The 25,570-nt window shown below is 53.2% G+C and overlaps 1 protein-coding gene across 4 annotated transcripts in view; it reads right to left on the bottom strand.

Moving 5' to 3' along the window:
* The window catches only part of DPP6 (dipeptidyl peptidase like 6), an 854,635-nt gene that overhangs the window by 96,435 nt on the left and 732,630 nt on the right, over positions 1-25,570 (bottom strand). For all 4 annotated transcript variants that reach the window (XM_042976118.1, XM_042976101.1, XM_042976107.1 and 1 more), the window contains exon 9: positions 62-216. In XM_042976118.1, coding sequence (XP_042832052.1) covers positions 62-216 — 155 coding nt within the window. The remainder of the gene's footprint in view (positions 1-61; positions 217-25,570) is intronic.

Raw genomic sequence — 25,570 nt, 5'->3', positions numbered from 1 at the left:
CTGGGTCGGGGGGACCGAGGAACAAGGCGAAGAATTCACTCTACTGTTTCCTGTCGCCTACCTTGGGGTAGTGGTAGGGCTTCACCGTGGGGTAGATGGAGCCAGTGTAGGTTGGGAGCTCCATGACGGGCACGCGGGAGTCGTTGATGGTGGCGTAGGCGAGCCTCGTGCCGTCCGGAGACCACCAGTGGGCGATGTGGGTCTTCAAAATCTCCTCTAAGGGAACACAAAGCGGAGAAATGTGGACACACAGCACATGGAGTGCACACCAACGGTGCGTGGACACATCTGTGAGCTGGCCAGCAAATCATGAACCCCGCCTTGGGGACACTGACCTTCGACAACCTTCGAGTGGTCTTCACTGTGCCCTGGATATGCCTTCCTTCCACGGGGCTCAAGAAAAGCCTGGTGCTGACCACCAAGCCCCAGAATGAACCCCAATAAATCAAGGTCCAACTGAACAGAAGTTCATTTTCTGGAGAGCTTCTCTCTCTCTCTCTCGTTTGCACAAATTTGAACACGATGAGCCCAACGAGTGCTTTCTGAATTGAATTATTGCACCACTGTGAGTTATTATTTTAAGATGCTTTACAAAAGCAAAGCTACAGGAAATCAATCCACACAGAAGCAGGGCACATCCAGGCAGAACCGAGTGAGAAAGAAAGCTGTGTTGTAGGTTACATCCCGGAAAATCTCAGATCAGCTTGCGGGAGATGCCTGGGGATTCATGCCCACACACATACTCCCTCATGAACAGCTGTGCGAAAGAACAGGTTCAAAGGTCAGCACATTCCTCAGCCTTAAAGGAACGACGGATTTCACTTCCTGTGGCAGAAAAACAAAATGGCCCGATCTCCAATGGGGCTGAAATGCAAATGATAACTCTCATAGGCTTCCCCCAGAAATGCCCATTATTGTGTGTTAGTGCAGCCAAGTGTCTTGGCTAATCAGAGTTGTTACCTGTGGATGATTTTTGTGGGATCTGTGATCTATTCCAGAAAGAACAATTCTATTCTGCTTAAAACTGGCCCAGTGTACCAAGTCAGGGTGCTGGGGACCAGAGACCCCATCTGGGTGCTAAACAGCTTTTAGGTCAAAGGATTGTCTCTTGTACACAATCCATATGCATCATAAACAAATTCCCTCCAGATTTGTTTTTAAAGTAATCATCAATAGGGGCACCTGGGTGGCTCACTTGGTTAAGTGTCCAACGCTTGATTTTGGCTCAGGTCATGATCTCGTGGTTCATGAGTTCCAGCCCCGTGTTGGGCTTTGCACTGACAGTGTGGAGACTGCTTGGGATCCTCTCTCCCTCTCTCTGCCCCTCCCCTGCTCACACACTCACTCTCTCTCTCAAGAATAAATAAAAACAGGGGCACCTGGGTGGCTCAGTCGGTTAAGCGGCCAACTTCAGCTCGGGTCACGATCTCACGGTCTGTGAATTCGAGCCCCACATCGGGCTCTGTGCTGACAGCTCAGAGCCTGGAACCTGTTTCAGATTCTGTGTCTCCCCCTCTCTGTCCCTCCCCTGTTCATGCTCTGTCTCTCCCTGTCTCAAAAATAAATAAAACGTTAAAAATTAAAAAAAAAAAGTAAATACAAACAAAATACAGTAACGATTGAAAAATTCTCCAATCACGTAATACAAGTCCCACTGAGCTGGCTATCATCAGGTGTGTGCCATAAACCAGCCCCACATGCCCGTATGGCAGAAAGTCGATGAGGAAGCTGAAATCATGCTGAAAATGGGTGCACATAACCCAAGGGACAGCATACGCTGGAAAAGAGCCAAGGACAACTGGCTGCAGAAGGAGAGGATCATGGGGGAAGGAACATGGAGATGAGGGAGCTGGGCTAGCCTAGGTGGTGGACAGGTTGGGGGGGGAGCACTGCGGGGATCGGATGGCCGCAGGGTGGACACGAGGGCTTAGGGCCACGTCCTGGGGGCCACGTCCTGGAGGCGCTCGCAGCCAAGTCCAGGCCTGCGAGTGGGGCAGGCTGCAAACCCTTAGTCCCGGTGCGGGGGTGCCCGAAGGCAGCTGTCCGTCCACCCCCGGGTCACTGGCCTGGTCTCTCAGGGGAGGAGCCCCCAAGTCTGTGGCACCTGCAGCAGCAAGTGTTATTCTCCTTGGAAGCAACTCCTCCTTGCCTTCTGGGCGCTGTCCTCCAGCGGCCAGAAGCTCATGGAGACTCCCCTCAAGGCAACACGGGCTTGCTACTTGGCTGGTCACCAGATGGTAGTCTCACGAAACACCCAACACTCCTGTCCCCAGTGCACCCAGGTCTGAATGCGGGGCTCAGTGGACAACAGATGAAGAGCCACGGAGTCCTTGGTTCTAGCCCCTGGACAAGGTCCCTCTGTCCACCGAGGGCATGGCCACCACCCCTAACAGCACCGCCCCCTCCCTCCCGCATCCTGCCACCTGGGGGCGTCCCACGAGTAGGCTCAGAAGCTTTTCCAGAGCCCACAGAGGCCCAAAGGTCTCCTGAGGTTTAAAAAAAAAAAAAGGAAGAAGACCGCCTCTCCAGAGCCTGGAATTTTCCAGCATCTTCAGCAGCCAGCAAAGTGACTTTCAGGTGTGAGTGTGGAATGAGGTGATTCAGAAGTGGCTGTACCCAGAACCACCTGACTCCTCGGGTTGGCTCTGTGGAGGGTGAGTAATAGGCTCCAGCAGATGGCCTGCTGGAAAAAAATAGGCACCATTTGCAATGCAATTTGTGGGTGATTCTGCTCAATCGCTTCTGTGCTGCAGGGCTGGGACGGGGGGAGCCAATCAAGGCGAGTGGAATCACAGCCAGTGAACGGAATTCAAGGGGCAGGGGGAAGGAAGCAGACCCCCCGTCCCCCTCCCGCCCCCAAAGTCAGTGGCGAGGGGCCTGGCAGCGGTTTCCACAGCACGTGAATTCATGGCCAACTCAGGCTAATCCCAACAGGAAAACGGCTGGCTGACAAAGCCTTCATAAGTGGAGAAGCTCGACAGAAACAAGCCACCACAACCCCTGTGAAGACGAATCATCTGCTTCTGCTCTTTGGACCCAGAGCAATCCCCTAGAACGAGAGGGATGACCTTGTGCCAAGTGGCCCCGCCGCGTGTCCGGTGGGCCTGTGTGCGTGGGTGGGGGGTGGCCGGGGGAGCGAGAGACAACTAGCTTCCCACGTCCAGCCGTCTTTGTGTGCAAGCTGCTTCCAGACTCGCCCTCAGGAGAGAGAATGAATGGGGTTGAAGGCCGAGCCTGACTTCGGGCAGAGAGTAATCAGTTTCTGTCAATTCCATCGGCAAATGCCAGCGCGTTTCTGCTAAGCTCAAAGCACTGGGAAACGGAGATGCAAAAAAAGGGTCACTTCAGACTCTCGCTTGTGCCGGGTGGAAAGGGAAGTCAGAGACCATGTAGTTCTGGGATGACAAATTCTGGCGAATGTTATTCTCTTCAGTTCTCTTCCACAGCGAGATGACGGCAAATGGGAAGAAACCCTGTCCTGCGCAGGGTTGGGGGGTGGGGGGAAGGCATACAAAACCAGGGGAACTGTAGCTTACTTCCTCCAGATGCCCTTTAACACAGGGCTCCTCTGCTCTTTTATTTCTCTCTGTGTTAGTTGCTCAATAAAGAGATCATTAAGTATAAGAAACTAAGGGGAGAAGGACCAGGCAGATAAAGCCTTGGCATTTTTTGTGTTAATTATGAACATCCTTATTCTGCAAACGCTTTCTTCAGGATCTCCAGCTTAATGAGGCAGTTGGCTCAAATGCCATGAAGTAAATGTAGCTTAGGAACAGAGTTCTGCAGAGGGAAAAAAACAAAAACAAAAACAAACCCCTATTTCGTCAACTAAATTAACTGCATGAGCCCTCGCCTTGGAACAAGACAAGAAGCCCGCCTTTCTGAGCAAGTAAGTACAGGTAACTTGGGAAACCGGATGCTTCGCTTGCCTTCACCTTGCCCGTCCTGCCCAGGGACCACTGCAGAGTCATATGAGAAGAACACATTGGGGGCCATCAACTAGTCATAACTGTCAAGTGGCAGAAAGCTCCATCCATGTGCTTAGTTCATGGTGGGATCTGAATCAATGCTCCTCATTTCTTCTCACCATATCGTCAAGAAGTCGACTTGACTATCTGAATGTTATTTGCTCGTGACAAGCACTGTTGAGGGCTTATCGGGAGGGCAAACTCTCTCTGGGCTCAAGGTGATAAGGGCTGATCCAGCAAAGAGGAGGAATCCTCATGCGCCCCCGAGCGTGTGGCAGATGCAGAAGAGAAGGGACGCCCACACCCTTGCGTGGTGGCAGACTGGCGTCACTGGGGGCGGTTCTCCAGAGAGCACGTGGGAACATGTGTGCCCTTCAGTACTCCACGCAGGACAATCTGCAGGGCACAGGCATCTTCTCCCCCAAATCTCAAGGGGTGGCTTTGGTGTCTACTCTGGTTAAGAATGACCAATGTGAGGGGCTCCTGGGTGGCTCAGTTGGTTAAGCGTCCAACTCTTGGTTTTGGCTCAGGTTTTGTCTCTCACAGTTTGTGACTTCGAGCCCTGCGTCGGGTTCTGCACCGATGATGAGAAGCTTGCGTGGGATTCTCTCTCCCTCTCTCTCTGCTCCTTCCCTGTGCACATGCTCTCTCTCTCTCAAAATAAACAAATAAACATTAAAAAGAGAAAGGATGACCAATTTGAGAAATATGCTATATCGGATCCAATAAGCATTGCATTTTGGAACTGTAGGCATCGACTTTATCAGTATATGCGACGTATGTTTCCAAATTGTTCGTGGGGAGTTACCCTCCTGAACAGAAGAATCACAGGTTCCTCTTAAAGGTGTCCAGTGGGCTCACTTGTGTCCCCCTCACATATGATACAAAGTGATATGCTGTGTCCTAATCCCTGGTGCCCAGGAGTGTGACCTTATTTGGAAGCAAGGTCATTGCAGGTGGAATTAAGGTGAGATCATTCTGGAGCAGGGTGGGCCCCCACCCAACAGGACTGGTCTCCTTATGAGAGGAAAGGAGACACAGAGACAGATGGGGACGATGTTGTGGGAAGGCAAAGGCAGAGGATGGAGGGATGTGTCCAGAAGACACGGGACACCAAGGGGTTGCCAGCCACCAGGAGCTGGGAGGGATAAGAAAGGTACTAACCAGAGTCTCGGAGGGAGAACAGCCCTGTGACCCCTCGACCTCACACTTCCAGCCTATGGAAACTGAACAGTACATTTCTGTTGTTGAAAGCCATCCAGGTGTGGCGGCCTCAGGCAACTTGTGCAGAGTTATGTCTACACCATGTAGACCGGATATGTCTACACCGGTTGCAGGGAGCCAGCTCCACACTGGTAGGAAATACACTCCTGAGTCAGGGGCCCAGAGGCCGCCAAATTCTTCCCTGAAACCCAGGGGGTGGGATTTCTAAGTCAGACCTGCCCAGCATGGTGGCACATATGGCTGGCCTCCACCCTCGCAGCAGGTGGGCTGGACCCAGCGCCCCTGGACCCCCAGTGCACACACGAGTGCACACAGATGTGACACTGAGTGTGCTGGGCTGAGCCCCGCGCCCCCCTGCCGCTGATGCTTCCAGCCTCTAATGGGCTGACGGGGTTGGCTTGTCTCTGCCTCTGCCCAACACGCTGGGTAATTGTGACTGGGCCCTTCCTGAACCCCGGCCGGACGTAAGAACACATTCTCGCATTTAACTAACCCCCACACCGTGCTTGGTATGCCGCAGACACTGTTGCAAGTACTTTGCACACAGCAACTCTCTCCGTCCTGCTCGAGCCTCACGTGTAGGTAAATGGCTCCTCGGACTCCGTCGCCTACAGCGCGAAGCCGCGGCCTGGCCCACTCTCGTTTGCCACCAGGCTCTCCCTGCACGATCTCAGGGACAGTTACTCAGCAACAGTGGCCGTCACCGCCGGGACCACCATTTATGAAACACGACCGCGAGCCAGGCTCGGTGCTCACAGCTGCGTGTTTCTGCTTGTTCACTTCTCAGGCAGCTCCCCTCGGGGCCCTGGATCCCTCCCTTGGTCCAGGTGACCGAGGCCCCTGCTCCCAAGCCGGCAGAGAAACCCAACGGCCCCTCCCATGCCTAGTACTCAACTCAGGGAGTGTGTAACAGAGACCTTTCAACGACAGCATTCAGCGTAGTCACTGTCATCTCTGCTCCCCGGATGCCCGTAACCACCCCGCAGTAACCCCGTCCCGGGCTGAGGACTGGGAGGTTGAGAGAAGTGAACGTTGTTGAACAAAGGCTGAGTGTTCAGCTCCTACCAAAGCCCCTGCTGTGTGTGCTGGAGAGGAAACACACAAGCGTAGATTACAGCGGACAAACGACCAGCAGTCCCAGGGTTAGCGATCGGTGCCAGAACGGGAGACCCGCAGGGGCTAGAAACACAGGAGGTCTCTACGTCGTTGGAGCCAAGTGGGGAAGGTTCTTGTGGGGAGCACTGCTAACTGCTCCCCAACATCCACAGTCCACTCTTCCTTCAGGACAAGAACCAACGATGGATAACCAACTTCCGGAATAAAGACACCCCCGGGCTCCCAGAGAAGCTCTGAGTAAGTGTCCAGGCCCTCCCTTCCGGAAAGGGCGCGAGCACCAAGGCCTCCCCGCCCCTCTCCACCCCGTCCTGTGGGCAGGTGTGGACTGCGCAGGTGACAAACAGGCTAGTGTGGATCCTGCAGGTCTGTGGGAGGTTAGAGAGTTCTCGAGGGCCTCATCGTGAGGCCGAGCTCCTGCAGCAAATCCCGAGTCAGAGCCAAGGAGGCCGGAGTGCCCCGGTCAGTGTCTGCAGAGGCCCCATGCCCAGGAAAGGACACCCCCACATCTGCATGCTGCCGGCTCTTCAACGAGGGAGAGACACTTCCAGCCCAGAGCTGAGGCCTGATCTGCAGTCCCCGCGGGGAGGCCGCTGAGCCAGAGGCCAACATCAGACAAGGACCTGGAAGGGTGTGGGGTGGAGGGCTGTGTGGGACTGAAGCGTGCAAGGTGCCTCCCTGACCACTGCATCCGGGGGCTCCCCAGGCAGACAGGCCAACCTGGGACCCAGGACTGGTTAAAAAAGAGATCCAGGGTAGACGAGGGATGTGTAGACATGCAGGGCAGGGGTTGGAGAGCCTCCTGCAGAATGGGCTCCTGAAGACAGAGCCATCTCCTTCTCCTGGGGGGGCGAGGTGAGGGAGGCCAGGGTCCACACTCATCGGAGCCCGCGGATGGAATGCTTGAATCTGCACCTGCCCCCACAGCCGGCTCTCTGACCTGCGGACAGCGCGGGGTGCGGGGGGCATGGGGCGCTCTGCTGGTCTCCGCCTTCCCCGCCGCAGCAGGGCCATCTGCGAACGGCCAGAGCTGACAGCTGAGGTGCTGGGCTGGCAAAGGCTAAGAGTTCTCCTTCTTTCGCTCCCAGACCCACCATCTGCCGTGTCTGCACTTTGGTTATTTCCCTTTTTGAAGCTTCGGCTGCCCGCTGGGGCAGGCTGGCCACACCGAGGATGTCCGGCTGCCCGGCTGCTCTGTCAGGACCTCAGTGTTCAGGGGGCAGGCGTGTTGGCTTAGAGACAGGAGGTGAAGTTACAGACTACCTCCAAAAGCAGAAAACACGATGTTCCTGAATGTATACTCGCTGCAGAGATGGCTGGACCATCGCTTAGAGCAACGGGCTCACAGGAGCCCTTCTGTGTCTGTGGGTCCTTAACCCTCAGGTCCCCTGAGCTCAGCCCATCACTATTTTGCTGTTTTCCTGAGGCTCTAGTGAGAGTAATTCTGCGGGCCTCAATCCATGTGTGGTGCACGAATCTAACTACCCGGGTGGACCGATTTGGGGAAGGTCTTAGGGGGTCACACCTGACCGAAGGAGACAAAGTCAGAAGTATCTTCCCAAACTGAACTCATAAAACCCTTCCGACATTATTTTGGGTTACTGACGCTCTTTTATTCCTGGGAAGTCATTCATACTTTAGTATGAGCTTGACACCTTGCTGAGTATGGCAGACTGTATTTTCCAGAATTGGCCCAGGTGATATTTCTGGTCCCACATGCTTTTCCAGGACTCTGCGCTCCCCCATCAAGAGGCGAGGTCTGTGTGTCTCTCCCTCAAACCTGAGCAGCCCTGTGCAGCAGCCTCAACCACCAGAATGTGATAAAAATGATGCTGTGTAACTAACTACTAAGGCAGCGTGGCTTCTCCCTGGCCCTCTCTTGCTTGAGAAGCTCCCCATTAACACCACCACCGGCCCTGTTGTAGGGAAGCCGAGGCCGATTGGAGACCCACGTGCCGTGTTCTGGTCTCAGCCGGCAGCCAGCATCAACCATGGGACACACGAGGGGACCAGCCTCCCGGTTGCCCCAGCTGGTGAGAGTAGACAGAAGGGGTACACCTGCCAAGCTCCGCCCAACTTATACGAGTCACTGTTTCAGGCGGTTTATTTGGATCAATGAGATCAACTTTAGTTAAGAGAAGTTTTGGACAGAACGAGGGCCAGGAAGAGGAAACCCGGGCCAGCGCGGTCGGGTCCTGTTCCTACGTGACCCTCTTCCTTTGCATTGCCTCCCACTCTTTGCCCCTCGTTTTGACCATGGGAACTTGAGGGAGCTTCCAGAACTTAGGCCTAAAGCCCTCCATTTACTTGAACCACACCCAGGCAGGTGACCGTCTCCCAGAGGATCTCACTTCTCATTCATTTGTTCATGGATTCATGTGTTCAGCCGTCCACCCACTCATTCACTCAGTGGGGTGAACAAACATCCTAATGAGGCCGACAGAACACAGATTTGGGTAGACACGAGGTCTCACAGTGAATCAGAGGACACAGACGATGTCGGCTCACCTGTACTCCAGAACACTCTAGAACAAGGCTGTCGGTGTGTACTCTCGTTTATTCCTGAGGTAGGGGTTTCTAGCTTGGGTCTAAGAGGTGGGTCTTGCAAGGCTCCGGGAGGGGGAAGGCAGCAGAGATATCTGGTCTCTGGTCTTCATTTTGGTCCTGTGGCCTGGCCCTGGGGTCAGCTCCTGGCCTCCTGTGGCCTCCTGGGGACACCCGGCCCCTCCCCCCATGCTGGTTCAGACGGACAAGCCGCTGCTGGAAAGAAGTCTCCATGCTCTTGAGCTGTTGGAGAAAGGCTCGCCAGTTCTCTCTCCTCGTCCCCTCCCTTACCAAATTACCGTGCTGATGTGAAGGAGGCATTTAAACTACAAGAGGGTCCTCATCGGGGAGATAATCAAGTGATAATCAAACATCTGCAGAGTCAGGCAAGCACGGAACTGGAGTGTGCTTTCTGCGGAGGAGCGCCATAAGACGTGGGGACCTGGCTGTGGACCAGGGAGCCGGGCGGCCAGAGGCCGGCGGGGCTAACCTGGGCTGGAGGACCTCCAGTCTCAGGGCCACGAAATCGGCATCTGACCCGGCAGCCAAAAAAGCGACTTCTGGAGCAAAATCCATAGAAAAATCGTGTCACCTAGGAAAATGCCTGGCGTCCACCTGCTACTTCCAGAGGCCGTGTGCTACAGGGGAGAGCTGGACTCTGCCCCTGACCTGCCCTCCAGGCCCTCTTCCTCTAGAACGAGAGGATCGGCTTCCCTTTCTAAAGGTGAGTGCCCCTTCTCACAGAAATACGAGGCAGGTGTCATATTTTAATTCAGTCCGAAATGCTCAACGTATTTAAAAAAGTAAATCGGTATTTCATTCCTCACAAGGGCATCTGACATACCGGACCGATATTTAACTGTACTGTGACGTACAACGTATTTGGTTCTACGTAAAACCAAGTGTGACCGCAGATTCACGGACTTGCTGACAAGGCTTCATAGCCCGTTTCCCACCTGACCGCTTGGGGCCCTGACTTACGTGTCCACTGAGCTTCCTTTGAGCTGATTCTAGAAGGCCTGTGCCAGACCGGATGTCATGCTGCTTCCTGAGTCTTGGAAAAGTAACCTCTGGGGCACGTGGATGGCTCAGTCTGTTGAGCGACCGACCTCGGCTCAGGTCATGATCTCACGGTTTGCAAATTTGAGCCCCGCATCGGGCTCTGTGCTGATGGCTCGGAGCCCGGAGCCTGCTTTGGATTCTGTGTCTCCCTCTCTCTCTGCCCCTCCTCCGCTCACGCCCCATCTCTTTCTCTCTCTCCCTCAAAAATAAATAACCACTAGAAAAAAAAGTAACCACCAACTATAAGCAGAGGTTTGTGGAGGCTGCACTGGCTAGAAAACTGTGACTTTAGAGCAGCCTGGAAGTAAGTCCGCCCACGGGGTAGGGCAGCTCCACGGGGTAGAGTACCTCCCTGGGAGGGAGCTCGAGGCAGAGAAGAGTGCGGCACGTTCTAATAGGGACGTGTGTTCAAGTGCTGCTCAGTCACCTGTTCCCGGGCCGCCCCTGATCTGCCCACTGTCTTTCCTCAGAGTGGAGGCTAACTTCGAATGCCATATGGCCTCCAGTGAACTCTGAAGCCCTAAACGAACATCCTGGGGGAATCACGAGCCCCTGTTTAGTGTCAATATTCCTATTTTGTGCGCCCAGGATTTCCCATCCCAGCGACGGTACGGACCACCAACTATCCAGGCGCCATGATGGATGCTCTGGAGGACAGAGAGGACCACTGGCTTCTGCCAGAAGGATCTCATGTGGATCTGGAAGGGCAAGACTTGAGCAAAAATGCCCTCCCACATCCTCAGTGCAGGTGGTCCCTGCAGGAAGGTGCTCTTATTTCAAAATGACTTCATACATGTTTAAAAATCATGCAAGACCCTAAGAAATAAGGGGACGGAGGGCTGCAGGCGAGAAGAGGGAACTTGCGTGTGCTGGGCTGGGGGGTGTTAGGAAGGCGCTTTTCCAGACACTCTGTGAATCCCTGCAGGGCGGTCACACTCACACCCAAAGGGGAGAGAGGCTGTGTCCCTGCAGGGATGGGAGGTCGACAGGGAAGGACAATGACATGCGGACAGGCTGCATTCCCTTTCGTTCTTCTCTGAGGAGTAGCACCTGTACCAAATCAGGTGTCACAAAGTGACGGGAAAGTACACGAGGACCATCTTCGAAGGCTTCCCGAAAAGGGACCGAGGAGGAGGCTGACGGCCTTCGGGAACAGTGCCCCATCCTGGTTACCAGGGTGTGGTGCTCAGGAGGACCGATGCTAGAATTGGGCGTGGGAGATCCAAATTCTGGCCCAGCCACTCACCAGCTGTGTGACCTTAGGTAAGAGACGCCTCAGTTTCCTCCATCTGTAAATGGGGATGAAAACAGTCTCTACCTCGTTGGGCTGTTGTTACCCGAGTTCTATTAGTTGTTATACATAAATACACTGGTGCCTGTGCCCTGTGACTGCCATACGATGTCTGTCATCATGGGGACAGATAGTAGGGCCTACTGAGGGAGCAGAAGAAACCCAAATGGAAAATGAGCCTAGGAGCAGTTGGATGAAGTGGTCAAGAGGGAGCTGACCTCGCGCCTGGAGAGCCGGGGCACGTGGTAACGGAACCACCTGGAGAGCGGGGGAATCTCAGTATTGATCCCCCCTCGCTGGTCCTGGTGATTGGAGGGTAAGAGAGCAACGGCCACACTTCCCTACGGGGTCCCAGCGGGTTACTGCGGCCTCGTGGGGACAATCTGCAGGGGATATGCCTGAAAATCAGGGCCAAGAAGGGTCGTTGGGATTTCCACTGCCCGCTTCGTAAAGCATCTGCAAAAAGGGTATTTCCTCTGTAACAAAACAACCCGAACAAACACCACCACCCCTCTGCCCAGGTCCTCATGATTTTCTAATAAAAACAATGCAGTGAGGAACAGCGCTGGGAAGGCAGGGCTGAGTCGAGGCAGAAAGACAATGTTCTGCCGTCCCTGTCGCAGAAAGCACGTGACTGTGACCCCTCCTCTAACTGCACGCCCCGACGACACCGTTACTCTCCCCTTCTTCCTGCCAAACCTCACGGGCAGAGTGAGGGTGCCTGACGCGTCAAGGGCTCATTTAATCCTCAAGACAAGCACCTCAGGTTCGTGCCGTTGCTTCCTTCGTTTTCACCCTTGAGGAAATCCAAGGGGAAAAGTTTAAATAATTTGCTCCAATCCCTGAGCTGGTAAGTGAAAGAGTGGATCCGTGGAAAACACTAAATGCAACCACTTTTGTCTAAAGTGTCTTCCCGGCTCCAACCCACCCCCCGACCTCTGCCACTGTGGCTTCAGACCCCGTGCACTCCCCCACAAAACGGGATGGAGACGGCACGGCTGGGGCCTCGTGTGCCCTCGCCAAACACTGTTTTAAATTCAGCTCCTGAAATGTGTTCCATTTAATAACGGAGAATGTTCTACCATAATACTCTAACTGACTTTGATACTAATTTAATAATCTATACAGTGATTGGTTTAGTGTCTTAGGTAAAATATATTACCAACCCTATCATGATTTTTAATTTCCTTGGACAGTTACAGTTTTCTTCCTGGTGTTTTGCCAAAGCTGATCATCCTGTTAATATTCACAAGAAAGTTAAAAATGATTGAGATTCTGAAATTGGAATTTTAATTGGATAGTGACTTTGCTACCAACTGAGATTTACCACAGTTTGTATTTATGAAGGTTTTTTTTTCCCCAAGTGCTGACTTTATTCTGTCTTCTCCTGAAAGTTAGAATTTTTCACCACACAACAAAATTATAGCCTTGAAATTATATGTAACATTTCTTTTATGCACTGGCTTTTGCTTTAAAATTGTGTGATGAGAATAATATTTCTTCTTACAATACACCGCAGAAAAGCTCATTATAATACGCGTTTTCAAAGAAAATCCTAACAGAGCATAGTCCCCTTAATCAGTCTGAGATAGTCTGCATAATTATTTCTTAATATCAGTGAAAACATATTTTTAAAATAATGGATATCAGAAACAACGTGTTTGAGACAGAAAATTAGGTCTTAAGTTTCTGCTTTTTGAAAAGCAGAAGGTTAATTAACTGTAGATTATAAACAGCACTCAGAACAGCTTCTATACCCGACAACATCAAATTATTAATTACTCTTGGTTCTACGGTTCAAAGTACAAGAGCCTGCCTTTTGACTTATGCAGACGCATCCTGAGCACGAGGAAACAGCCCAGGAATCTGGGATGGAGAAGGGACGCTGCCGTGCTGTTCCTAGGATGTGGACGGAGAAGAGGAGAGGCGGGTGGTCCAGGAGCAAGGCACATCCCCAAGCCCGGGGCCAAGCCGTTTCCCGAAGCCCACCCCTGTCCCCACCTGCTTCCGCCCTCCCCCGCCCCCCCCCCCCCCCGCGTTTTCCGGGAGTGTCGCCCTAGCTCTAAGTGAAGCAGTGCTGTGCTGGGCATCAGGCTGAGGACACGAGGTCACCTGTTCCAGGTGGGCACATGGAGCCCAGACCAGGAGCCTCGGCCGGACGGGTTTCACAGGCAGGGGCTGTGCTTGAGAACAGGAGAGAATAATGAGGGGCGGTGACCATGACTCTGGGACAGTCCCCACCCCTTCCTTTGAAAACAGCTGCCTGAGGGGCGTGGCTCCACGGGTTCAACACAGGCCAGGTACTGCCAGTCAGAAGCACCTTCTGGTGTCACACACCCAGTGCCATCCGTGGCCCAGGCAGTGGCCCTGCTTTCCTGGAAATCATAGATCCAGAGGGGACCCCACCTGGGCACACCTAGGTGTGCCGGAGTGTCGTATGATGTTTCATTACCAAACAATGACACGAGGGCCAAGAGCCACACCCTTGTTCTTCTTCAGTAACTTTAACAACCCAGCAAGTTAGGACTGCAGGTATAGTTCCCGTTCTCCAGGTGTTTAGAAGGAGAATCTGTAAGATTTACTGCCTTTTCCTAGCCCATCCCTTCCCCTTCCTCCCAGAGAACCGCCCAGCACAGGGCTCAATAAATGGCGTCAGCTCACAGTACACAGCAGGTGCTCAATAAATGGATTCAGCGGAACTAAACTGAGACAATCCATAGCAAAGGCAGAAGTCCCATTCACCGGGCCACATCCGCCCACCACGTCTTTCCCCTTGCCTTTGATGTGGGACCTGTCCACACCCGAGGTTCACCCAGGGGCCCGCAGAACCCTCTGGATCTCTAGGCCCAGACTGCAGCATCCGTGTCCCGGGACGGCCCTGGAACAGAGCGGTGCCCTTCACAATGCACTTCCCTCCAAAGTGCTCTGCAAACAGGAAGTGCTCAACACACGTCTTTGTAGCAAACAGAAGCGTGAGAACCGTTCACGGTGGTGCAACAGCTCCCAAATGCCCCAGTGGCCACGTTTATGGAGGGTGTTCTAGCCATCCCAATGCCTGGCTCCACTGGTGATTAGAGTGCCCACTGTGCCCCAGGTGCAGAGCCAGACACAGGGATTTGGTGCAGGTCAGAGAGGAATCAGTTCGCTGGCAGACAGGTCAGGGTGGGAGGCTCTCCAACGGCATGGTGAGCAGAAGCCATTTTGTAGGCGTCGAGGGGTCAGAGCCAAGGTGAACTGCTGTAGACAGCACTCCTTGGTCATCAGTGTCTCTAGCCAGAGCCTGAAGTTAGAGAGGCCCCAGCCGTAGGAAGAGGGAGGCTGTGTGAGTTCCCTGCGGGGCAGTCCTCCACCCACACTCCCTGCACATGGCAGCCTCCTGGCCACTCCCTGGGCTTGGGGGCACTCATACAAGCAACATGCCCACCCTTGGGAGGACCACACAGAAGAGGCCGGCACATGCCCGAATCCAGCTGGGGCCATTTGGGTAGGGATTTCTGGGGTTTCAAGTACTCGGATATGGTGTAGACGGTGGGGCAGGTGCTGGCTTGGGTGCTCTTGCTTCCGTCAACTCCTTGCCCTATGGGGAGGGGCAGATGAGGGGCAGGGCAGGGCCATTTAGAGCCCAGAGCATGGGGGTTGAGGGGCAAATACTCCTTTCTGGAAGGGAGACTGATTCACAGGCTACTGCAGCAGTCTGAGCGAGCACAGTGGTGGAGAATAGGGGTGTGTGCACCATGTGTGGGAGCAGTGTTGTGGGATCACCCGTGCTGGAAGGTCTACCACACGAGGCCATTGCTCCCGTCTCGGCTGACCACCCTGGTGAGACTTGTGGTCCCATGAGCATCTCTGTTTTAAGTCTCTCTCTTGGGTTCACACCATAGCCATCCTCTGCTAGGATACTTCCAGATATCTGGATTTCACCTACGCTCTGGCCCAGACGAAAATCCACCAACTCTAGGTTTTTAAGGCAAAAGGATTTCAGAAATCAACTAGCTCGGCATCATGTTTCATAGATGAGAAAACTGAGGGTCAGAGAAGCCCACAAGTACCCCAGGCTCCCAGAGAGCCCACGGCTCTCCATGTCTCTCACTCACAGACTCCTTCGATCTGGATTTGCTCATCATGGTCTTATTTCAATCCAAAGGCTTTACTAAAAAGGTGTCTTCTTCATCCCTTCGTGGCGCCGTGAAATTTGGAAGGTTGACTTGAACAAACCCTTACTGTTCAGCATTTCTCCATTTTGAGAAGTCCAGAGACTTCTAAAGTTGTACCAGGGCTCGAGACAATAAACAAGGTATGCCTCCTGACCTCATGGACCCCAGAGGATGCTTGGGGAGGTGGGTACTTTAAAAGATGATTTCAAGAAGATACATCCTGTGCAGTGTGTGTGTGTGTGTGTGTGTGTGTGTGTGTGTCCCTTAGGAAGCTGGGGACACACCGAGCATGGGCCTGATTTAAAGACTGGGCTTTAAATGAAGACCTCCCAGCTCCTGGGATCAGACCTGCCCCAATGGGTAAAAAACATGGCACAGGGGGTGGGGCAGAGGGTGAGAAAGGACCGGAAGGTGCCAGAAACACAGTCCCGCCACTCAGCAGCCTTGCCCTGTGCGTGGTTCCCTCCCCTCTACGGCCAGCATCACCTTTCCCGCCGCTCGATGGTTGGTTACATTTCTTCCCACCCTCACTTGGTTTCTGCAGGTGCTGCTGTTCCGAACGGGGCTGTGGGTCCGGCTGGCACAGAGAAGCGAGGTACTCAGCAGCAGGCAACTCTTGGAGCTGGCTGGGTCCCAGACGTGGTCCCCGCCGAAAGAAATCTGATGCTGTGTCCACTCTTCGATAGGCTGCGGACTCCCGCACCTAGCCTTGGAGAACTCCCAGTGGAGGGACCATGGAACCCCCAGGACCACCTCCCCAGAGGCCGTTCACCTACAGACAAGCTCCCCTTTGCCACCCTACCCTTGGGTGGTGTCCTCCTCGTAATGGTCAGTGACAACAGCTGTCACCATTTTGGACCCTGACCCACCGTTACACACACACCCACCTGGACCAGAAACATTCCTGTTCTCACTGTGTCTTGTCTACTTTCCCTCCTCTACTCTGTCATCCCTTCCAGTAAAGCTTTGGTCCTCTTCAAAAAACTGTTCTCTTCACAAAACTGATTTCATGCCTGAGGCACGACCTGGAGTTTGAAAGCCACGGGCAATCCAGAAAGAAAGCAAACGGCTCTCACGGACCCCACCTGCCGCCAGGAGCCGGATGCTGGTGGGACGAGGCTACAGCAAGAGTCATGGAAAAGGATACGTTCCCACCAGGCCCTGACTGGCGGCCCTAACCAAGCCCTTCAAGTCCCCCTCCTTCGCCCCCCTCCCCCACGGGATGGGAAGAGCAAAGTCGTGAGATGTCTGACGGAGACCAAGTGCAGAAAGGTCCTTGCAAAGCATCAGGGTCACAGGGCTCTCGCCCTCCCCCTTGTGCACGGCCCACTGCACCATGTGCCACGTGGTCATGGTTCCAGTGACAGAGTTTACAAAGACGTTCCCATGACGTGGCCAGTGTTGACGATGTTGGGGACGGGAGCTCCTGGGTCCTCTTAATCTCGAGGAGCATGGTGGGGCAGGGACAGAAGGGAACACTGTCAAGGTGGGGAGGGGATGGGACACTCCCCTTCCTGTTTAATCTGCCTCCCCACGTAGGGCAGACTGGGATCCCCCACTGCCCCTCTCTGTCGGTCCGCACCACCACCAGGTGGGCTCCTCCCTGCTTGAGAAAGTTCCAGGTCTTCCTCTTCCTACAGCACCCAGTACCCAAGTAAACCAGAGAGACACCACTGTCAGCTTGGGGCTCCTACCCTCCATCCGTTCGTTCTCATTATTATAAGTCAATAAATTAGAAAGACTACAACTGACCCAGGCTGGTGCCAGGACACTCAATGAGGCAGCTGCTACCCCTGCTAATATCGATAATACCCAGTTTGTGCGGCCCTTTGCTTTTCGTTATACTCTTTCCCAGACACGACACAGACGTGACCAGAGTGCACCTGATAATTACACCGTCCCCAAATTCCCGAGGCCGTGAGGACAACGGGTTCCCCTTCTGGAGGGTGGTACTAACACACAGATGGAGGCTTGCTTGGACCAGGACCTGGGGCATTTGCTCAGCATCAGAAAAGAGAAATTCTGCCTTTTTTTTTTTTTTACTAACGTACGGCGTTTTCTAACAGCGACCATCCAAGGGCTCACAGCCTCGATCTGCTGAGTGCCTGAGAAGGGACCAGTGACACACGGCACTGTGCCTGCTACCATGAGGGTCACCCTGGTCCGCAGGCAGGTGCCGCCACTCCCGTCGTGTGGATGGAGACACTGCTGCTCCTGTACAGGGACTGAGTCGCGGGGCTCAGGCAACCAGCGCGTCGTAGAGGCAGTCAAGGTTGCCAGCCTCCAAGACACCAATTTCCCTGGATGTTCAGCTTCTGCTTCTGTGCAATTGCCACGTTCTAAGAGCCTATGAGTTTTGGCCCAATTTATGGAATAAAATATCCACGCTATAAGGCAGAGAGCCCTGGAATGCCCATGGGGACCAAGTGGGATGGGGCCAGAGTACAGAGGAAGGTGGGTTTGGCTTCTACCCTCAGTGCACAGGCAGCCCAGGGAGCCGATGGCACCGAGAGGCGATTACTCCGGGTGAGCTCGAGACATGTCCGTGTTATTCCTGCAGACAGGGCTCCCTGTGCCTTTCCCGCTGTCTCCTGGAAAACGCTTCCCTTCTAGATAACCTCGTACGGTTCTAATGGATTTATCAGCTATGAATGCAGCAACCAGTGCGAGGTCCCGCCGGCCCTGGGGTAAGCGGGGTAGGGCACACAATTCCGGTCACAAGGGAGCTCGCCCTTGAGTCAGGGAAGAGCTCCGATGATTTGTTTCTCATCCTCTTAGGGAGTTTGTTTCCAAGATAAAGACTATATTTTAGCTGTGTTTTATAGCATCAGCTGTATGAATCTTCTGTTCGATTTTGAGCAACAGTTGGCAGAAAATTTTAACTTCTTTTTATAGTGAAGTGCAGCCGTCCTGGTGAACTGTCGCTTTGCCCAAATCTCACTAGCTTATAAAAGCCGAACATCTAGCAAACCACGGCTCTGCTCGGTTTTCTCCTAATGCTTTGGGGCTACCTGTGGTCCACAGCAATGGGCAGGAGTCATCCTGGCTGTTACAGTCACTTGGTGAATTCGCGGGTAGAAATTTCCAGATGCCCAAGAAGCATTTACTAGTGCTTCCGGTGGGGTTTCTGCAGACAGGAGGGCACAACTGAGCTGGGGGATCTCACGAGGAGGGACTTTGTTAGCAAGCCCCCAACGGGATCAGGCTGGCTTCGTTCTCGCCGCAGGCTGGGAAGCTCCCCTTCTCCCTTTCATGGGAAGGGCGTTATCGTCCTGGACAAAGGACCGGGGGCTTCGTGCTCCCTGGAGATTCCAGTTCCAAAGAGTGGACTGCCTTGGTGATTTTTCTGAGTTGTGCCATTGGGACCCAGAGGGCAGCTGTCTTCCTTAAAGAGAGAATCAGTGGAGCCACGCCCTGCTGGATGCCCGACGACACCGCTGTGTAGAACGTTCTCTGTTTCTCTCACAGACTCTCACTCACCTGTGTCCCGAGCTCATCTTTCCCCCCGTTGGTTTTCCTTCTCTCCTTGATAAACGCTGCCATTTATCAAATACCCACAGCCGGCTGGCAGCCTGACTTGGTACAAAATCTGTCCTACTAGTGACCGGATGCTGGGATCCTTCCACTGGTACCACTGCTTTGGTTCCCCCATTTTACAGAGGAGAAGGTTGAGGCTCGGGGATGTTGACAGCTTGCTGAAAGGAAGCACGGGAAGCTTGATTCAGCTCCAGCCTTGAGGACTTGGCGGGGCAGAGGCTGAGTCACTGACCCAGAATCACAGGACGGGGGCAGAGCCCGGCTTTGTGTCTCTATTCTGGGCCCACTGCTCTTTCCACGACACTGCTGGGCCGGCCAGCCAGAGAACAAAGCTGCAGTCTGGCAGCTTAGGCTTCAGCATTTGGAGAACCCATCTGCCTGAGTCACATCGGTGTCGCAGACGGTCATCTTTGAACGAGGCAAGACACAGAGGAAAGCGGAGTGCGGACAGAGAGATGGGGCTCGGGTCGTTCCTCAGTAGAATGGCCCCGTGGGTTTAGCCCGTTAACAAGGGCCTGCTCCCCACACCCCCACTTCTATATGTATTGGCGAAAACCAAAGCGCCCCCGAGGAATCTGGGTCCTGGGAAATTGCCAAAGACGTAAATAACATGCCTGACAGATCTGTATTCAGAAATAAATGGCCTCATTTTAAATACAGAAAATCTTATTTATTCTTGCTTGCATCTGCTGCCTTTTTTCTGCCACTAAATATTTTATCCAAGGTGCCGAGAGCAAAATTAAATGGGGGTTAAAAAAGAAATTGGAGAACGTCAAGCCAGGAGGCAAATGGAGCTCTTACCTTGCAAGGCTCACAGCCTCCCTCCCTAATCAGCGCCTGCGATTTGCATATTACACACGGTGAGCATCTCATTATCATCTCCAGCAATCCCCCCTCCACCCCCCCCACCCCCACCACAGTGCTGGGACCGCGCTCCTGATGTGCCCGGGACGGCCACCACCAGGGGGCAGCATCCCTCCCGCATCCTCACTGAAGAAATGTGAATTTCTGTTCCATGGCAGGATGGGTCAAACAGATTTTCATTATAACATCACTGGCTGCTACTCTGTGACTTCTCCTGCTCTCTTTTTGTTCGTACTGGGGCAGGGGAAAGACAACAACAAAGCTTGTCTCTGTGGCTGGAGTCTTCTAAGTAGGAAAATTTCAAGAAGCTGCTTCTGTGGGGTGGGCCACCCAAGGCCTTTGTTGGTGCCGTGGGTCCCACACGTGTGGACGAACCAGCTGCTGCACACCTCGGCCACACCTCACTCTGGCGGGGAGGGGTCCCTTATTCTCCACAGGAAGGGCAGTATTTTAAGTCCCCAGCAATGCCAGAAGAAGACATTCGGGGCAAGTAAACTAGGTCCTCACCCTTTTGTTAAAGTAGGTATTTAAAAAAATTTTTTTTAATGTTTATTTTTGAGACAGAGACAGAGACAGAGACAGAGAGAGAGAGAGAGAGAGAGAATAAGCAGAAGAGGAGCAGAGAGAGAGGGAGACACAGAATCCGAAGCAGGCTCCAGGCTCTGAGCTGTCAGCACAGAGCCCCACTCAGGGCTTGAACTCACAAACTGCGTGATCATGACCTGAGCCGAAGTCAGGCGCTTAACTGGCCCGGTCACCCAGGTGCCCCAAAGTAGGTATTTAATTAAGCGGCTTACTTGGGATCTTTGTCTCTCTTTCTGTCTCTCACACATGTACACTCCTCTGTGGCTCATGTCCTCAGTCTAGGTGCCAACCTGCTTTGGAGATCTCAGGGCGGAAATCATCCGTCCCTTTTTCTATTCCTGCGTCGTGTGAACCAGAGTCAACGAAGACTCATGACACTGCAAAGGCTATTTCCCCGGAACCCCAAAGCTCTCTTTTGCATGGTTTTCAGTTCCCCTTTCAGCTTTACTTTCCCTTACTGATGATTCTTCCAGACTCAGTTCAATGCTACAATGAGACAAAAATAATCCTATAAAACCCTGGCCCGTAGAGAGAGCCCGCACCCCAGCGTTCTGGAGATGAGACACAGCGGGGGCCAGAGCTAGGAAAGCCACTGGACAGACCGCAGCTGTTAGGAGAACCAGCGCCCCACCCGCATTTCCACGAACTTATAGCCATAACCACCCAGGACGACTTCTCTTTCATTTCGGGCTTTATTTTCTTGTAATGTGCATGGCCATCAAAGTATGACCCCTTATGCTCCCTGAAGAGTCCATGGAAACCTGAATTTGCCTTAGAAGTAATGGAGAATTTCTGGAAGGCTGAGTATTTTGGGGAGGAGATGCCAAGTGCTCAGGTCTGTTTCTCTGTCCTTAAGTTCCAGAGCCTCCTGGGATCCCCAACACCCTTTGCCAGTGGCAGGTGGAGAGGCCAGAGGCCGGGAGTGGTGACTGACTGGCCGCCAGGGGGAGCCCCACTGGAGGGTACTGCCGGGTGGGCACCCACCTTCCCCGCCCTGGCACGCGGGAGAGAACGCTCCATCCATGAGAGCTGGAAGGGGAAGCCCGGGCCACCCCTGCCTGTCTACCTTAGGGTATCATCCTCAGGGAGGTGGTGGTGCAGGGAGACGGCCACAAATGTTCTCGTCGCCGGCTTCCCCCTAGCTACTACTCCGTAAGTCTCCCCGGGAGGACGAGCTTATGCTAGGTCACACCTCGCAGGGTCTGGTGAAAGACAGAAATGGGAAAAGAGCCTGGAGACGAGGATGTACTGGTAATCTCTTGACGGGAGGACATTTGGGAAAAAGTTTGAAGAATGAGCTCTTGAATGAACACATTAAATAGCTGCTTGGTTTTCTGATTTTCATGTTTTGCAGTCTTCAATCAGAATACGTTATTCTGCCGAAAGTGTCTACATTGTACGGAAGACTTGCCTCACATAATTAGGATTTGACTAAATACCACCTTGCATTACATAAACGTCTTGCAGGCAGATCCGGATCACAAAGCATCTTTGTTTGCTAAGAGGACCCTGGGGGAGGGGGGATCTGGCGCAGGATAAACGCATGAACGCACACCCGGTGATGCGAATACGGGCTGTTGCACAGGATAGTCCCCGCCTCCCAGGCAGCCGCCATATGTCGATCCCATGAAGGGAGGGTCCGAATCACGCACCTCCCTCCTCTCCTCCTCTCCTTGCGCTTCATAAAGGCCCACGCCACGTTGGGCTCTGTGTTCTCGCAGTGACTAAGCCACGCTGGGGGCATAGCAGAGGCTCGGGGTGCAACTCCTGAATAAATGAGGGGCACGTGTGCCATTACTAAGCCTTGGAACATCCTCCTTAGGGAATGGACTCGTTACGTGCAAATCCCTCACCGTCCTCACACCGGTCTGGAGACACGGGCACAAGGATTAGAGGGGTAACCACCTGGAGCTGGGGACAAGCTGACCTTTAATGGAAGCCATGTGATGGGGAGAAAGGGAAGCCACGGTGTGATTAAGGCAGCCTGAGCTGAACACATAAAAGAACCCAAAGGGTAACGGTGCGGAGCAGAGAAAGAGTTGATCCCGAACCTTCAGGGGTCAGGCGGTTCTGTCCTGAGGGCTGGGCACAATGTGATTCCTCCAGGAAGTGACACGGCAGCCTCCTGGCTGGGCGCCTTCCCAGGAACATCTATTTAAAATCCCAACATTTCACAGGCTTAGTGTCCACGCAAGGGCTTGGGTTTTCTTTTAACAAAGCAAGTGCCAGGTGCCCTTGTTTCTGTAAAAAGAACAACATGCCGAATGCATTATTTTTTCCATTGAGAGCTGGAAGGTCACATCCTCTTTGGGGACAGCCAGCACCCAGTAGTTCCCAGGCTGAGGCGTCCACCTTCCATTGAACGCACAATGCGTGGCCTTGTGTGGAATGTATGCTGATCTACCAGCCTGAGCCGAGAGGGAGAAGACACTGTCTCCCTGAGGACTGCCGGGCCCCGGGGCTCTGGGGTGTGCTTGGGGCTCAGAGTCACAAGCTCGTGCCGTTGGAGACATCAGGCCTGCATGTCTGACCTCTGCCCGACGCAGGAAGCGCTTCAGGACAACCCAACACAATGGCAGTGACCTCCCTCTGCTTGACCTTCCCGGGACACCCTCTTCCAGGGTCAGGAAGATGAACAAGAATGTGAATCAACCTGAACCTGACTCCTTAAGTCCAATGCTTCTGTTCACTGGTCCTAGAACCGGTCTTCTCCACGACTCCGAGTTCAGATTGCCCCCCCCCGTGGAGAAGCTGAACAGCCATTTCACCCCCCTGTACCTTCCCAAGTGCAGCTCTTAGCAAAGAGCTCTTAGCAGCTCTTATCCAAAAAAGCAAAGCAGCTCTAGAACAAAAAAGTTATACTAATCGTGCAAATTTTATAGAAAGCAAGGAAAACAGGGGTAAAAGAAAGAAAAGCGAGCTGATTCCTTTAGAGCAGATAGTTTCACCAGAGGGTAGGGAGAAGTGGTATCAGAATCACCTGATGAGCTTTTCCTACCACACGAGTGCCCTGCGTGTGTGGGAGAGCGGAAGGGAAGAGGAGACGGAGACATGCCTGAGCTCTGTCTCCACTGTTGACGACTGGGGATCTTTGCTCCAGCACACCCACTAAGTACCTGGGAGGGCAGGTGAATATTTCATTCGTTCATTCATTGCAGTCATCTGGCTTCAATACAGAGTTTATGCCGTCTTATGTGTTTATAGCACTGATATTTAAATATGGAAACGTTAGTGACAGAAGGGAGTGTGGAGTTAACCGTTTCATCCCAACAATATTTTCAGAACAGGGAAAAGAAAATATGGCCCGAAGAGGTTAGGGAAGCAGGTCTGATGGATAGATGGAAAGGCGTGGGTGGGGTGTCTGAGTCTCAGATGAAACTGTTTCAAGTACACACGGCACGGAGCCCAATAGGTCTTCCTTCAAGTTTTCATAGAACTGTGTTAACAAACTCTCAATACTAGGGTAAAGCATCTAATGTCCTAGCGATGTAAGAACACCAGAAGACTAAAATGAGTTGCAGCTCCCAAGGGCATGAAAGGATTTTAGCCACAAACACTCAAATTTCATTAAGCCTCTGTAACAAAAAGATGGAGGTGTGCTTGTCTTAATCTCGCAATCAATGCATAATTAAAAAGCTTTAAAAATATAACCACTGAACATCGTACATTATTTATCAAAATCTCTCAGGATTTGGTCATCGTCAGCCAGATTTCTCAAGACCAGTGGGAATTCTTCCCCTATCTTGAGAGAACGTTTCCCCCTTCGACTTCTCTTATTTCCCATTTCACAAGTTCAAGCCAATCATGTCCCCATGTGGAATTCAAATCGTCAGTCATCTTTCCACGACACTAACAAAGCCTATGCTGCCTTTATGAACAAAGTCTTAGCTTCTGGTTCTGAGAACCTGAGGTTTGCAGTTAACTTGTTTCCGTGCCGCACAATGGCCAGGCTTAGACGGGCCCCAACCATCCTGGTCTCTCCCCTGCAGTCAAGAGATGCTCATGGGAACCACCCGCACTAATTCACGGACTCCGCGGAGACACCGGGAGGAACGGAGCTGACCTGCAAGGTGGCGAATGATATTTATCAACCTTCCCATGGAAGCAATCACGCAGGATAGTGATTCTGATCAGTCCTCTCAGCTACCTGCCATTAGTATGCAACGTGGTGAGTTTGCAATGGTAAAAAGTTACAGACCCCAGCTGTTTCTGGGAATATCCTGCCTTAGTGGTATATGGATGGTCCGGCGTGAGGAACGTGGCATTTCTCCTTTTAGCAATTCACTAACATCACGTGTGCTCTGGCAGGCAGGGCACCCCTCCCCACTGCCCTCCTCCCACGTCCCCCACCTCCCAGCGTCCATTCTAACTCGATTGGCCCTGTGGGATCCCCTTTGCTGCCGTTGATCTCTGGCTGTTTTCTGAATCTGGTCCTCTAACCCTCTCATTGATTCTAAGAGATCCCAACATCCCTGCAGCTAATTCCTCGTCTGCTCTGGTGCCCAGATTTGAGGTCTGCCATTTGCAAGAGAGCAGCCCAGATGTGGAACCTTTAATGTTGCTTTGTCTGGTTCTCCCTGCTCTGAGGTTGCTGGCATGGTACTCCCTGGGCCCTGCTGGCGAGTTATGGACAATAAATTGTGAACAGAGGTGCCTGCTGGTGTCATCTCCAGGCTGGGAAGAGGGCAGCCCCAGCAGCCTGGGACCCTGGTGACTGTGGGGACCAGGGCCCCCACCCCAGTCCCACTCCGATCTAGGGGCATGTGCGATCACGGCGAGAGAGTCTATGTGTTGGTGTGAATTCCAGAGGTGGTATTTGGTTTTCTTTGCTTGTGCGTTTTGTTATTCACAGACTGACTTGGCCTCTCTTGGCTCCTTCCTGCCCCACCTGACAGGGCTTAAGTTTGGGGAGCAGAGAGCTAAGCTTTGGGGAGCAGAGAGAGCTAAGCTGCCAGGCATGAGCCACGAGCTCTGGCTTAGCACAGAATTGCAAGGCACACTCCAGATCAGACTTCTACTGTTCTCTCACACGGACGCTGTGTTCGCCTCACAGGTCCCTGGCCGCCATCCCACATGGCTCGGGCCTCCATCCAGACATTCTAGAAGGAGAGTGTTGTTCCTTCTTCAGTGTGCATTGCTGCCTCACCTCGACTTCGGCCACATAATCAGAAGAAGACTCCCAGACCGTCCAGGGTAACTCCCTCGGTCTGCCGCCCAACTGTCCGTCT

This window comes from Panthera tigris, chromosome A2 (assembly GCF_018350195.1).
Source record: "Panthera tigris isolate Pti1 chromosome A2, P.tigris_Pti1_mat1.1, whole genome shotgun sequence".
NCBI lineage: Eukaryota > Metazoa > Chordata > Mammalia > Carnivora > Felidae > Panthera > Panthera tigris.
Note: the sequence above shows the minus strand (reverse complement) of the source record. Positions and strands in the feature narration are given on the sequence as shown.